Source organism: Odocoileus virginianus, unplaced genomic scaffold (genome assembly GCF_023699985.2).
Source record: "Odocoileus virginianus isolate 20LAN1187 ecotype Illinois unplaced genomic scaffold, Ovbor_1.2 Unplaced_Scaffold_6, whole genome shotgun sequence".
Lineage (NCBI taxonomy): Eukaryota > Metazoa > Chordata > Mammalia > Artiodactyla > Cervidae > Odocoileus > Odocoileus virginianus.
This window is the reverse complement of record NW_027224268.1, coordinates 1,060,606-1,076,416: the sequence shown is the minus strand read 5'-3', so window position 1 is coordinate 1,076,416 and position 15,811 is coordinate 1,060,606. Positions and strand designations below refer to the sequence as shown.

The window sequence follows — 15,811 nt, the reverse complement described above, 5'->3', positions numbered from 1 at the left end:
GTTACTAATTGTAGCTACTTCAGGAACAATACTGTTCTGGTGGCATTGTCATGTGGTTTAACAGGTCATAAGATCACATAACTAACAGTTTTCTTTTTTAAGTGAGCAACTTTTTTAAAAAGTCTGGCTGTTCTTCATGTTGTCAATATTAAATTCTCACTGCAGAGGAAGTCACTTGAGAAGCTGTTAGCCTCAAACCCTTCTATTCTCATCCTAAAGTGTGCCTGTCTTGCTTCATTAGGAATCTGGGAACTGCAAAGTAAAGAGATTACCCTGTTGAAGGAGCTGGGAAGTGGCCACTTTGGAGCGATCCATCTGGGCAAGTGGAAGGGGCAGGGTGATGTTGCTGTGAAGGTGATCAAGGAGCTCCATGTCAGAAGATGAATTCTTCCAGGAGGCCCAGACCATGATGTAAGTTTCTTCTAAGGAATTGTTGTTTAGTCCTCACCATGAGAGGACATTCATGCTAACAGGTCTGTCCCTAACATCTCTAAGGCCTGAATCAAGAGTCCACATATCATAGAATATATAATGGAATATTAGCCATAAAAAATGAAAAATGTCATTTGCAGCAATATGGATAGACCTAGATATTAGCATATTAAGTGAAGACACAAAAAGGCAAATATCATATGATATCACTTATATGTGGAATCTAAAATGTGACACAAATGAACTTACCTATGAAAAAGAAACAGACTTACAGACATAGAGAACAGACATGCCGGGGGGAGGGGAAATGGGAGGGATGGAGTGGGAATTTGGGATGCAAAATGCAAATGCAGATGCAAACTATTACATACAGAATGGATAAACAACAAGGTCCTACTATATAGCACAGGGAACTATATTCAATATCCTGTAATAAACCATAATGGAAAAGAAAAAAAAGAATCATCCTGTTAATTGATAAAAGCAGGTCAATTACATAAGGAGTAATTGATGAACATCATAATAGCTGTGAGGACCTACTAGAAGTGCTATGTCATGTGGTTGTTGTTGTTGTTTAGTTGCTAAGTCATGTCCGACTCTTGGTGACCCCATGGACTGTAGCTCACAGACTCCTCTGTCCATGGGATTCTCCAGGCAAGAAAACTGGAGTGGGTTGCCATGCCCTCCTCTAGGGGATCTTCCTGACCCAGGGATGGAACCCATGTTTCCTGCTTGGCAGGCAGGATTCTTTACCACTGAGTCACCTGGGAAGCCCTTGTCATGTAGTTACTATTTTCTAAATCTATTAACAAAAAATGACACCACAATAACTCAAAATGAAGCTTTTTTAAAAGAATGGAAAATCACAACTAATCTCACATCTCTGACAACTGTTTTCATTTTACCTTCATATTCTTTTTTTTTTAATGAAATGTTTAGACATCAAAGTTAGATGCTTTAAAATGGAAGTGACGGCTCTTAGGATATAGCGTCCTCCAAATCAGTCGTAGAAGTTCTCCAGATGCTACAAGACTAAGCAGGATTTCTGAGGTAACAGACAGACCATTGCTTCCCTGATTCTGTGCAGGAAAGTTGAACAAGCACCCAAAGCAGCTTAATGGATGCTGAGGTTGTCAGTGTCCAATAGCAGCCAGCATTTTTCTGCCTCCAAAGGCTAATGCTCCCAGAATCAGATCCTGAACTTTCCCCTTTCTTCTGTTCCAGTATAAGGGCAGAAATTAAAACAAACAAAAATCTGACAGTGATTCTTTTTCAGGACATCTGGAAAATGGTGTATGGAAATTCAGTATTGAACTTTGAATATCTGTTGTTTCCAGGAAACTCAACCATCCCAAGCTGGTGAAATTCTACGGAGTGTGTTCAAAGAGATACCCTATATACATAGTGACTGAATATATAACCAATGGCTGCTTACTGAGTTACCTGAAGAGTCATGGAAAAAGACTTGAACCCTCCCAGCTCTTAGAAATGTGCTATGATGTTTGTGAAGGCATGGCCTTCTTGGAGAGCCACCAATTCATACATCGGGACTTGGTAAGGAAAGAAAGCCATCTCCAGCTCCCGTCTCCAGCAATGCGGCCATTGGGAGGGACAGCAAAGACAGCATCTTCACTTACACTGCCTTGGCCAAAAAATTCATTTGAGTTTTTCTATAAGATGTTACAAAAAACCCCAAACGAACTTTCTGACCGACCAATATTTTGCTCATTTGCTTAAGCACATGACACTTTTGTGATAAAAATCACAATTCAAAATAATACTTCAAGTATAGAAAGAATTTCTAAAGAAGCCACCAAGGTCTATGTAGTTAGGTTTAGTATAATGGAAAACAGATGCAAAGGAAAGACTGGTCAATTTAGTGTTTCCCAGAACCACTTAACCCAAGCTAACCTTTACTCCAGGAAGGATTTAGTGCTAAAGCAATAATTTAATACGATAACTGAAAATACAAGAAATGAAATGCATGCATCTTTGAGTCAGGGTGGGTATGGAGAGTATTCTGCTTGATTTACACTGGTATTGATTGATCTTTAGAGATTTTCTGGTGCTAAACACCAAACGTGCCATGCACGCTAGGCAGGTGCATTCTGGATTCTCAGTGCTGCATTTACACCTTCTAAGCACCTGTTAACACACAGGGTCCTGGCAATGGAGAGGGAACCCATAGACGTGATTTTTCCCTTGTTGATGAGTTCAGGTTCTGTGTTTTATGTCTAATACCTCTCATACTGTTTGACAAGGATGAATGCTTGAGGGAAAATACTTCTGTGAGCACATTTTCATTTTGAAAGATTGAAAATTGCAAAGGAAAAAAGACAACATCTATACTCTAGATGTTTCCTTTTAAATACAGCATTTGGGGTTGCGATATCTTAGATTTTGCTGACAACTGTCCCAAAGAGAAGGAGAATGTGTGATTTTGATGTCAGGGGATTCTTGGTCATTTTCACTATTGGTAATTTTGTTTTCCCTCTAAAGGCTGCTCGGAACTGCTTGGTAGACAGTGATCTCTCTGTGAAGGTTTCTGACTTTGGGATGACGAGGTAAGCCAGTTCCAAAAGGGCAACCAGTGAAAGAGGGATTTCCATTCACATCTAAATGGGGATACAAAACCTGCTCTGAATTGGGGGCTCAGAAACCTGGATCTCCTCACTCACACTACCTCGGAACACTCATTTCTTCACTGATAAAAATAGAATTGTTCTTCAGAAATTATCCCTAGTCTCTCTTAATTCTTTCAAAACCTTGATAAATATTTTCTAAATGTAAATAAATCCACAAAAGATCCTAAATATTCAAATACAACCGTTACAGCCAGGAAAAAAAACAAGAAAAGTTTAAAAAGCCTTGATTTGGGGGGGGGGGGCAGGGGGAGAGAGAGAGAGAGACAGTGTGTGTGTGTGTGTGTGTTTCTGTGTGTGTATGATGGCTCCTTTAGCCCATTCTGGTTTTTTCTTAATACTATATGCTCAAATAGGCACAGCATTAACACTAGGAAAATTTTTCTTGTCTTTTATTAAATTTTCTGTAGCATCAGGTAAGGCAGTAGACTCAGATTCTCTTGGCATTCTAGCAACACTTTAGGATTTGAAAAATTAGTTTGATTGTGACAGCAGTTTAAGAAGAATCTTCCATTTCCTGAATTCTGAATCTTCTTACTATTTAAGCCTCAGAGCCAATTTTCATGGTTTTATACAGGAAATAAAGACACATCTGGTAGCCTTTCCATTCAACAAACATTTATTGAGTGCCTAATGCCTAGGCCCTGTGGGAGATACTAATATAAATGGGTTAATCCCTGCCCTCAAAATGCCCACAGTTGAGTCTAGAGGGCAAGCAGATGTCCCTGCCATTGAGACAAAATACAGCTATAAAGTTGTGCCAATTCAACATAAACACATGTAATTCTGAGGAGGGATAATATAGTTTCAAAGAGATCTGAAGAGTTGACCAAAGCCAGCCCTATATTTAGCAAACATGTCCCTAAAAACACCATAGGAAGACCTGTGTTTTTTTTTTTAAGTTTTCTTCAAAATTCGTTATGAAAAGCTGCTCCTCTTCTGGAACCCCTAAATATTGTAAACAAAAGTATACTGTATATCCTTGAGCATATACTTTTATCATCTTGATATCATCATAAGATATTGTTGTCCATCATTGCTTACAACAGCAGAAGATTAGAAGCAACTTACACAGTTAAACAAATTACATTAATCCGTAAGAGGGAAGACTATTCAGCCATTAAACACGATGCTGCAGAAGAAAACGTAACCATGGGGGAAATGTTCTCGATATGCCATTAAAGGAAAAATGAAAGCAAACCTCAGTACAACAGAAACCCAATTTTGTTCAAATTATATATAGAAAAAAAGATTGGAAAGTACAAGCAGAAATGTATCTTAAGTGGTAGCATGACTATCCTTGGGGTGGGATTCAGAGTGATTTCACTTTTACGTTTTTTAAAAAATATTTTATATTTACCAAATACTTTGCATTCAGATTTTGGTATTTTCAAAACTAGATATCATATTTTTAAGATGCTTACAAGTCATAAGCAGCCTCTAGCTAAGCTCACAAACGGAAAGATCCAGAAAATCGAGGCCCTCGGCTGAGACCGGATGGCTGCAAGTCCTGCCTCGGCCAGCAGAGGGCTTCCCACCGGGCACAGCCAAGTGGCGTAAGGGCTGTGTTGATGTTTTCCCCTACAGGTATGTTCTTGATGACCAGTATGTCAGTTCCGTAGGAACAAAGTTTCCAGTCAAGTGGTCAGCCCCAGAGGTGTTTCACTACTTCAAATACAGCAGCAAGTCAGACGTATGGGCGTTCGGTAAGAATGTGGCCACACGAGACCCATTTCACAAGCTGGCTTCCACAACAGGAAACCACATAGCAGCAACATCCATTTTCAGCAAACCCTCTGAGCACTTACAAAATTACCTGTATACCCAGAGATAAGCAAGGGATTGAAGACACTGATGGTGACCCTTTCTTGGGTCGGTGTTAGGATGTCTGCCACTTATTGTATAATTGGCGTGTTGCTAACACCTCCTCATAAGAATCAAAAGGACTAAAAGCTTTTTGCACTGAAGATTTTCAGTTTTCAAAAAGGAGTCACTGAAAACTAAAACCCAGTTTGCATGAAGTATAAAACATTGAAGGGCTTAAAACGAAGTCATCAGCTTTCTGCATGAAAGGGGCATGATAACCATTATTCTGAGTTGACCAATTTGGGGGGGCGGGGGGCATGAGTTAGCACTTTCTTTGGCCCATCCCAATTTCAGCTAGTGTCTTTGTTAAAATTCATCATTTAGATGAGGGGTCAGTAAACCATCACGCAGGACCATTTCCAGTGGCCTGTTTCTATAAGGGAAGTTTTATTAGAGTGCTGCCGTGTCCTCGGTACATATGGTTTATGTATTGTCTGTGGTTGATTTTGCACTTGCAGCAGTAACTGCCACAGAGGCTGCATGACCTTCAAACCTAGAGAACTTACTGTGTGGCCCTCCCTATTTTATTAAAAGATCTGCATTGAAATTAAGTAAACATAATTACAAAATTGCTTCCCTGGTGGTTCAGTGGTAAAGAATCTGCCTGCCAAACAGGAGACACAGGTTTGATCCCTGGGTCAGGAAGATCCCCTGGAGGAGGAAATGGCAACTCACTCCAATATTTTGCCTGGGAAATCCCTTGGACAGAAGAGCCTAGTGGGCTACAGTCCATGGGGTCACAAAGAGTTGGACACGACTTAGCAAATAAACAGCAGCAGCAATTAGAAAACAGAGATAGTTCTTTTTAAACTGTGATTCTATAGATATTCTGGTATTTTTCCACATCAGTAGGAATGTCAGGCTTGTTTAAAATCACTGTCAGATGGGCCCAGGATAAGTATTCCAAATTATCATAAGGTTATGGAATATATTAAATACAACTGAGAACTATTTCATGCCTGTCTTAGTCCATAAGTACAAACTGACTTTCTACATGACAACTGAGACTGTCTGAAGAAAGGAAAATTTAGTTATCCATTTATTTTTCTATGTGATAATTTTTTAAAACAATTCTTCCTTTTATAAAAGTGGTATTATTCATTGTAAAAAAAATTCCAAGAAATACACAGAAAAAGGAAAAACCACAAAGAGCAATTTAGTGAAAACTTGATGTCATTTTGTGCTGATGAACTTGTCAAATTTAGTTTTAATCTCTTTGTATCAATTCATATGCCTTATAAAAGATATTAAAAAAAAATAAGAATCCAGACCCGCCCCACTCCAACTATCAGAAAATTATTTTATTTAAAATTTATCTTAGTCAAAGTCCCAGTGTACAAATAGATGAAATCAGAATGTCTCCAGTAGACCAGGAAGGAGCTTAGACCCCAGGCAGCCAAGCCACTACTTTGCCCCTTAAAGGTGGCCCCAGAGCCCTGACTGAATACCATACAAAGATATTTCCGGAGTGTAAAGGGCAATTAATCAGGTTAATCTGCATACCCATAACACTCTGCAAATAGTTGTTTTCAAGTTAATAAAAATTTCTTATTCAGAAAAAAAAATCAGAAGCCGTAATAGTCACAACTGCTTTTTGACCAAAAATTGTATTACCCAGGTCAATTGCTTACCTTTTATGTGTCAGAATTTGGCTGCAAATATTTTCTGGCTGTTTCCAAAAACTAAATTCATTCTTAAATAATCTGACCCTAGTAAGGATACTCAAAATAAACCAGAACCTCTGAAAGCAATTCTCAAAGAAGAGCCCCACAAATATTTTAAGCAACGATATTATTCTTGAGATAAGTGGACCCGCTTCCAAGGAGAGAGTTGTGACAGCTAAGTCACTTCAGTCGTGTCCGACTCTGTGTGACCCCATAGACGGCAGCCCACCAGGCTCCCCCGTCCCTGGGATTCTCCAGGCAAGAACACTGGAGTGGGTTGCCATTTCCTTCTCCAATGCATGAAAGTGAAAAGTGAAAGTGAAGTTGCTCAGTTGTGTCCGACTCTTCGAGACCCCATGGACTGCAGCCCACCAGGCTCCTCTGTCCATGGGATTTTCCAGGCAAGAGTACTGGAGTGGGGTGTCATTGCCTTCTCTGGAGAGTTGTGAAGGAGTCAACAAATTTTTGGATGGTTCTTTTAGAACGTTTAAAACACACACACACAGTCCCCACAAATTGTAATACTGCCTGACTATAAATATTTTACATAAAATCTGTAGCCCTAAAAGTCAAAGAAGTTTTGAAGTTAGTACTTCAGTTATAGTTCTAGAACAATTTTCTCCCTTCTTACATATTCCTGGTTTTCCAAGGTTTTGAAGTTGGTTGACTGCTGGAATTCCCTGGCGTGGCTAGTATGACAGCACAATGGCCACCATTTAGAGAGCTTAAAATGTCCCCAGTGTCCTTTAAGTGCTCCGAGTGTTTTATCCTATTCAATCCTCATGACAACTTTGTGACACGCGAATATCCACATATCACAGATGGGCAAGCAGAACTGAGAAGGGCTAAGAAGCTTTCCCACCCTGTAAGTGGCAAACCTGTGCCTCAAAAGCCATGTCTGACTGGCCCCAGATGCCACCCTCTTGCCCACCATGACCAGAGCTCGGTTCCTTAATCTGGAGTCCGCCATACTCTGGATACTTCCAGAAAACACTCTGTGAACTTCCAGAAAATGAGTCAGAAAATTCTGTGCATTCACTGTCTTGAGGGGAAGCCAATGGTTTTAAGTAGATTCTCGAAAGGACACCTGATCCACAAAGTATTCTAGAACAAAGGTCCCCAACCCCCAGGGCAGAGACCCGGTGCCTCCTGTCAGATCAGTGGCAGCATTAGCTTAGAAATAAAGTGCATGATAAATACAATGCGTTTCAAACATCTCAAAACCATACCGTCCCCTCTCCGGTCCCGGGGAAAAATTGTCTTCCACAAAATGGGTCCCTGGTGCCAAGAAGTGGGAGAACCACTGTTCCAGAGGACTGAGGCAATAGAAAAGCAGGAAAGTTGTCCACGACTTTATCTTAAATTTCCACCCAAAGGTAATGTGTGTGTGCCAGGAAATTATTGCCAAGGCAGAGAGAAAGGGTGGGGACTTCCACGCCTCGCTCTAAGGGTTGAAGCTGGGGCTGTCACTGTGGCTTCCACCGGGCCGCCACCTCTCTGAAGCAGCCCAGGGGCCCTGGCCCCAGGGACCTCCCCCTGCAGCGACCCAGAACGCCTCCCTGTTTCCCAGCGAGAATGGGCGTCGGGGCCTCGGGGAGCAGGAATAAGAGAGCTGGGGCTCCAGAAGGGCTAGCCCGGTCTATCCTCCCTACCCTGCCCTTCTTGCGGGGACTCCTCCCCCAGGGACACAGGCTCTGCCCCAGAGCCCTCGTGACGCGGGCATGAAGCTCACGTGACAAACTGTACGTTCTGACGTGGGCTCTCTTTCCTCTGCCGGCTGGCCGCCTCGCCGCGGGGCAGGGATCCTGATGTGGGAAGTGTTCAGCCTGGGGAAGCAGCCCTACGACTTGTACGACAACTCGCAGGTGGTCGTGAAGGTCTCCCAGGGCCACCGGCTCTACCGGCCCCAGCTGGCGTCGGACACCGTCTACCACATCATGTACAGCTGCTGGCATGAGGCGAGTGCCCCCCGGGGCCAGGGGAGTGGGCAGGGGCGCAGGCGCATCGGCGGCTTGTTGTGTCACCACCGGAAGGAGCGCTTCTGAGGGGAGGCGCTTGCTCCAGGGGCTTTGCGGGTGGCTCAGTGGTGAAGAGTTGGCCTGCAAAACTGGAGACACAGAAGATGTGGTTCAACCCTTGAATCTGGAAGATCCCCTGGAGAAGGAAAAGGCAACCCACTCCGGTATTCTGGCCTGGAGAACCCCATGGACGGAGGAGCCTGCGGGCTACAGTCCATGGAGTCACAAAAGAGTTGGACAGGACTGAAGGGACTGAGCATGCGCACACTTGCTACAGAGCAGGTGACGATGGCCCTGGGCCCCTGCTCGCAGGTGTTTGTGATCTGAAACCAGCACTGTAGGTGCCAACCATTTTGTTCATATTTCTTTATGGCTGTGTCGAGTCTTAGTTGTGGCTATGCTCTGCTGAGTTGCTCCGTCATGTCCGACTCTGTGAACTCATGTACTGTAGCCCGCCAGGCTCCTCTGTCCATGGAATTTTCCAGGCAAGAATACTGGAGTGGGTGACCATTTCCTTCTCCAGGGAATCCTCCCCACCCAGGGATCGAATTGTGTCTTCTGCGTCTCCTGTATTGGCAGGAGGATTCTTTACCACTGCACCACCTGAGAAGCCCAGCTTACTTCTAAATTCATTTACAGTTAAATTTTATTTGAAACTTAGTCAATCTTGGCTATGCACAAAACTCTTTTCCCAGTGTCCACTTTCCACAAAACTCTTTATCACTTTTTGTAGTCATCATTTTATTTTCCCACTCAGAAACAGACCTACTTCCTTTTCTCTTGGTGGCGGTTTAGTTGCTAAGTTGTGTCTCTTTCTGAATAGTTTTCTTAGCTATTTTGCATATTTAAAAATCCACAAACTAGATAATCAATTTGTTCAGCCTAAAACAAGTTTGTTCATATTTGGAAGAGTTTGTATTCTAACTTGGGAGATTCATCATCTCTATGTTATTGATGTGTCTGTCCTATTCAAAGACAACCAGTGTTATTTTCTATGTGCTCAATTCTTACATTTGTGTTTTTCAGCAGGATTTTAAAGTTTTCCTCATTTGGGGGGTACTTTTTTTTTAGTATTTTATTGGGGTTTGTTGCTATTATAAATGGAGTTTTCTCTTCCAGTATATCTAATTGGTTATTGTATATATATAAGAAGACTACTGATTTTGTCAGTTAATTTTATATACTGCTCTCCTGATGAATTCCTTTGTTATTTGGGTTTGTTCTATCTTTAATTCTCTTGGTTTTTAAGGTATGCAGTCATATCTTATGCAAATAAAGATACTCTTATTTTTCTTTCCCAATTCTTAGGGCTCTATTTGTTTTCTCTTTAGAAGAAATGTCTATGCATTTCCACATTTTAAAAATTGCTAGTTTTAGGACTGAGGTACAAATATTTTACATAGTTTATTTTAAATCGGAACCCTCATAAGCTCAACCATTGGGTTTTTCTTTTATCTAGCTTCCAGAAAAGCGTCCCACATTTCAGCAGCTCCTATCGTCCATTGAACCACTTCGGGAAAAAGACAAGCCTTGAAGAAGAAACGAGAAGATCTGATGAGAATGAGTATAAATGTTGGCCAACATTTTCATTCTTTTTAAGGAAAGTAGCATAGCACAGATGTTGTAATTTAGCTAGTTTTTCTTAATGGTATTCTGTGTGCTGTTTTCTCTGTTCTATTATCTAGAAAACAACAAGGTAGGAAACAAAAGATTTCCTTGATATTTAGGTCAAGTTAGTAATTTTGTTTATGCTTCTCTTAATATTACACCTCCCAGCCTATAGCAGAAGCACATTTTCTGATTGCAAAATAGAGAGGATGTATATTATGTGTAAAGATTGAGCAGAAATGAAAAATTACTTTTTGGATATTTGTTGTTTTCTTAATATCACCACTATCATGATAATTAAATATGCTATTAACAAGTATAGAAATGATGACACCTGCCTTCATGTCCCAATGGTTTCAGTCTTTAGCATGTATGAGAATCAAATGGAGAGTTTATGAAAACACAGGTTCGTTAGGAACTACCCCAGAGATTCTGGTACAGCAGGTCTGAATGCAACCTGAAAATCTGTATTTTTAATAACCTCCTAGATATTTCCATGCAGTCAGTCCAAAGTTCCCTAGGGGACCTCATTATGTGGTGGGCACCATTAGGTGTTCCATATTCAAATCAAATGATACAGTTCTCATCTGATATCCAAATCAGAACAATGGATTTATGTCATCATGTACACAAATATACAACTGAAGTTAAACAACATTATTCAATAATATGTTAACTATGTGTCACAGAGACAACTTTTAAAGATGCTAAGGTAAAACTTGATGCCTTTTTCCTTATGCTCAAACTATTATCAATTTCAACTCAACTATAACCATGGTCTTGTATCAGATTGTTGCTTTCTATAGTACTCTGCCCTTATTTGCAAGGGATACATTCCAAGACCTCCAATGGATACCTGAAACCAAGGATAATACCTAACCCCATATATAATGTTTTTCCTATACATACATACCTATGATAAAGTTTAATTTATAAATTAGGCATAGTAAGAGGTTAACAACAATAACTAATAATAAAATAGAACAATTATACTGTAATAAAAGTTATGTGAATGTGGTCTCTCTCTCAAAATATCTATACTACAAATTTAATGCCTTTTCTATCTTAACTAAGCACTTAATGCACTGAGGCTGTAACTTTTGCAGTTTGATGTGAGACAGCAAAACTAGTATGAATTTCTTCTTTCTTCACAATTTCACCGATAAAAGATTCGTTGTTACCGTAGATCTCAGCCACCTCAGCATTCATTTTTTTCTTTCCATATTGAGAACTTTCACCCTTTCACTTAAAGGAAACTAAAACTTTAGGGCTTCTCTCTGGCATTTCTGAATCACCAGCATCACTCCTCTGGCACTTTGGGGCCAGGATTAAGTAAAACAAGTGTCGCTTGAACACAGCACTGTGAAACCGTGACAGCAGATCTGATAACTATGGCCACTAAGTGACTAACAGGCGGGACACACCAGACAAAGGGACAATTTGCGTCCTGGGGGGACAGAGTTGACATCACGAGATTTCATCACTTTAAAACTTATGAATTGTTTATTTCTGAAATTTTCTGTTTAATATTTTCAGATAGTGGTTGACCACAGGTAACTGAAACCACCAAAAGTGAAACTGGGGGTAAGAGAGGCCTACTGCAACCATTTAAAATCCTCAAGTCTGGAGCCCAGGGACTTCTGGCTAGTTTGATAACTGAACTTTCTCTTTCCGTCTTCTATCTTGACACAGAAGTACAGGAGTCCTATTTTAGCTTCTCATGACTATTACTAAAAGGTACTGTAGCTTTCAAACTGTTCTGGAAATGTCCGCCTTCATGGCCTGCTGCTGAACCCTTAGGTTTTCATCGTTTTGGAGTCCGTCATTGTCATGTCTGTAATGTCAAGAAGGGAGAAAGAAAGGTTATGTGAAGGGCTCTATTACAGTGAAAAGACGCTACTGTTTTCTAGATAGACATTAACAATCTCCCTTAAGAGACATTCACACCCTTCCTCATTCCACTACCCCTCAGCTATTGTGAATGATTGTTCTTGGTTATTTGTTCCTTTTTTTTTTCTTAACAGAGGCACACAAATCTCATGGAACTTTTGAAATAACCACTAGGGCATTTATATGTTCAGTGAGCATTTATTTAGCAGGTGCTGTGTGCCAGGTTCTTTCCTCCCCAAGAGAAAAGGAACAAATAACAGGGCCCCTCCCCCTCAACAGGCCCATTGTTAGGAGTGGGTGCCAGTCTTTGCGGCTCTGATTCCATCTACCAGAGACTTGCACCACAGACTTAATGACCCCCTGAGAAAGATTTTTCATACCCAAACTAGGTCTTCCTGGTCCCCCCCACCACCCCAAAGGCTGTTTTTCTTTCTTCTCCTTATTTTTATATACTTGATCTTCTAAAGATGAAACTGAGCAGGACTCTATGGGACCTTCCCGGGGACAGACCCCCTTTTCCCATCACCCTGCCTCTTGTTTGTAGAAAATCTTTAGCTTCCTAGACCTTTACTGCATTCTAAAGAGCAAATTTCATAAGAGAAAATAGAAAATGCAGAAACAAAGAAAAATAGTCAATCAAGACAAAATGATCATAGTTTAGCCATAAAGCAAAGTAAAGGAAATTTAGTTCCTCCTCAAGGGTTACAGGTAATATCCTGAGCCATGTCCTTGAGCTGTTTGGCAGATACTAAAATCCCTACCTGGAGAAGGCAATGGCACCCCCACTCCAGTACTCTTGCCTGGAAAATCCCATGGACGGAGGAGCCTGGTGGGCTGCAGTCCACGGGGTCGCGAAGAGTCAGACACGACTGAGCGACTTCACTTTCACTTTTCACTTTCATGCATTGGAGAAGGAAGTGGCAACCCACTCCAGTGTTCTTGCCTGGAGAATCCCAGGGATGGGGGAGCCTGGTGGGCTGCCGTCTGTGGGGTCGCACAGAGTCAGACACGACTGAAGCGACTTAGCAGCAGCAGCAGCAAAATCCCTACCAGGTGGAAGAACTTAACTGCATCCTGACCACCAGCACATAGACCCCAGACCGGTTACAACCAGAAGGTTGATGATGCTGACCCTTGAAATACCACCCAAGCTACCTCACCATCAGCCAATCAGAAAAATGTCCACAAGCTGATCAGGCACCCTACAACCCTCACCCCTAATGCTGCCTTTAAAAGCCCTTCCCTAAAAGCGAGCAGGAAGTTCCAGTCTTTTGAGCGCAAGCTGCTAGTTCTTCTTACTTGACTAAGTTACTCTTCAGTATGCTGGTCACCACATAAAGTGAACTGATAGGTAGAGTTTGGATATTTTAATCTACATAATCCATTTTATACCAGTTTTCAGGTCTGTATTGGATTCAGTGCTCAGAACTGGTCTGGGGGCTCTGAGATTTGTAAAAGCATTACCAGGTTTGGCTCCTAACCTAATAGTGTAGATGCTCTTAACACAACTCTTTTCAACTGATTTTATTGAACATAATCACTTTATACAATAAAGTAACTGAACATATTGGGATGCATTTCAAGACATGTGGGAGGTCGGGAGACCCAGGCAGCTTTGTCCCTGGAAGTGAAAAGCAGAGAAAATCCACGGAAGGCCGAGCACAGAAGTCCACACGAGACCACCGGAGTGTGTAAATCAAATATTTATTGTCTTTGTGAGCTTTGTGCTCAGCACTACTCAAACATTATGGGCAAATACAGAAGATTCAAGAGATTGGGAGCGCACTTCAGAAGTGACATGCAGTTGGGGTCCCCATGCACTTCACAGTTAGAAAGCAACGGAAGCAAATTTCTATCATGGGAGCTCAGAAGGGGGTTCAGGGAGGGCCCTGGGGCTAGTGTGATGTTGTCAGAAAGACGGTGGCCAAGCAGCTTGAAAGTAAAAAGGCAATGTCCTCAGACGGCTCTCTGGATTCTTCTCTCTTCTGTAGCCCTGTCACTCTGAAGAAGGCATGTTCTGGTCCAATCATGACTGGGGGGAATCACTAGAGTGCTTAGATTAAGTTAACGTGAAGAGAGCATGTCCTCCTTTACACTTGAATTAAACCCAAGTGAACAGTGCATGCTGCGCTCCACCTCGCAGCTCCATCCATTCACAGGCACGTCCTTAAGAGCCATCGGTCCAGATTCCACACGCTTGCCCCTGCCATGTATCCTTTTTTGCCATCTCCAGCAACACAACAGAAATCTCCATTTCCATTACCCCTGAACAGCCTGTGAGGCCAAAGGCATACTGTCTCTATTCTCAAACAGAAACATCTCTTTAAGGAAACAGAAGTCAAGTCCTGAGGCAGAAACAAGTCTAAAAGTGATGCAAGGGAAAATGCCCTCTTCCCAGGCATGCCTTCTTTGGACAGCTTTTCCTGAACAGAGCCAGAGCTTTGACATTTAATGACATTCTTATCATTGCCTATGTTCTGTACTGTGAAATTAATATTTACATACAACAAAATCATCTCAAGAGGAAATAAAAAAGATTTTTCTAAAGCGAAGTCTGAACATCATCAGTATTTTGGAATCCTGAATTATTTTCTCCTTTATTCAAGTCCACAGAGCCATAAGGATTTTCTTCACTGCTTGCTTGATTTTTCCTGTTAAATAAAGTGAACTCACCTTAATATCATGATCCTAGAGTGACACGGCCTCCCTTGGACAACAATGGCCCAGGTATCTTTTCCATCTCAGCATCTTACCACCTGTACTCATTTGCATACCAGTCCCCTTTTAATGGACTATGGGCACCCAGAGTGCATTGAATTCACTTCTTTAGCCCAATGATCAGTTGGCATGATGGTTGGCAGAGTAGGAGACTGGTTAGGGTATAAGCTCTGAAGTCTGAGAGTGGGGGCCTCTGTGCCTCAGTCTGACTATTCAGAAAATGATGGCAAATATGTAAACTCAGTGAAATAATGCTGGCAGAGTACTCACAGTATCCAGCATATAATCTCCAATAAATATTAACCATTATTATTATTTTTAGGAACTCAGTGGTCATTTAGCCAATCACTTCGTTATAAAAAAAGCTTCCCTACTAAATTACCAATTTCCAAAGTATGAAGATCAGGATAGGCCTGCTTTGTACTACAACAACCAGCTTTAGAAATTGAGCGTGTATCTTCATGCATTCCTGACTAGCTGTGCAAACTTGAGAAGGGTTCTTGTCCTCTCTGAATCTCGTCTTCTATATACATGAACATGATTACATAGCTATATATTATACAGTTGCTGTATAATATAAGTAATGTTATATTAATGTTAATGTAAGAAATACATAAGCAGTCTTATTTTTCTGTGTAGCTTCTATTAATGCAGTGTATAGCATGAAGGAGGAGCCCAAAAATAATTTCTTTGATGAATGAACTTTGGAATATGCATTTTTCAGAAACAGAGTCACAGACTTATGGTTACCAAAGGGGAAAGGGAGGGGAGGGATAAATAAGGACTTGGGGATCAACAGATACACACTACTACGTATAAAATAGATAACCAACAAGGACCCACTATATAGCACAGGGAACTCTACTGTCTAATAATCTCTACAGGAAAAGAGTCTGACAAAGAATAGATATGTGTATATGTATAACTGAATTACTTTGCTGTATACCTGAAACTAATACAACATTGTCAATCA

The 15,811-nt window shown here is 41.3% G+C and overlaps 2 protein-coding genes across 4 annotated transcripts in view; one reads left to right on the top strand and one right to left on the bottom strand.

Moving 5' to 3' along the window:
* Nucleotides 1–11,247, top strand: part of BMX (BMX non-receptor tyrosine kinase) — a 44,595-nt gene extending 33,348 nt beyond the window's left edge. Inside the window, 7 exon segments of the mRNA XM_020912832.2 lie at nucleotides 242–365; nucleotides 367–411; nucleotides 1,770–1,986; nucleotides 2,932–2,996; nucleotides 4,662–4,780; nucleotides 8,405–8,562; nucleotides 10,082–11,247. Coding sequence (XP_020768491.2) covers nucleotides 242–365; nucleotides 367–411; nucleotides 1,770–1,986; nucleotides 2,932–2,996; nucleotides 4,662–4,780; nucleotides 8,405–8,562; nucleotides 10,082–10,156 — 803 coding nt within the window. The 3' untranslated portion in view covers nucleotides 10,157–11,247.
* Nucleotides 11,248–11,759: 512 nt separating this feature from the next.
* Nucleotides 11,760–15,811, bottom strand: part of ACE2 (angiotensin converting enzyme 2) — a 47,507-nt gene continuing 43,455 nt past the window's right edge. For 2 of the 3 annotated variants that reach the window (XM_070462632.1, XM_070462633.1), the window contains one exon: nucleotides 13,808–14,771. In XM_070462632.1, the coding sequence (XP_070318733.1) occupies nucleotides 14,663–14,771 (109 nt within the window). In that variant the 3' untranslated portion in view covers nucleotides 13,808–14,662. Of the gene's footprint in view, nucleotides 12,065–13,807; nucleotides 14,772–15,811 lie in introns of those variants that run through there. The other variant, XM_070462634.1, reaches the window with a different exon arrangement.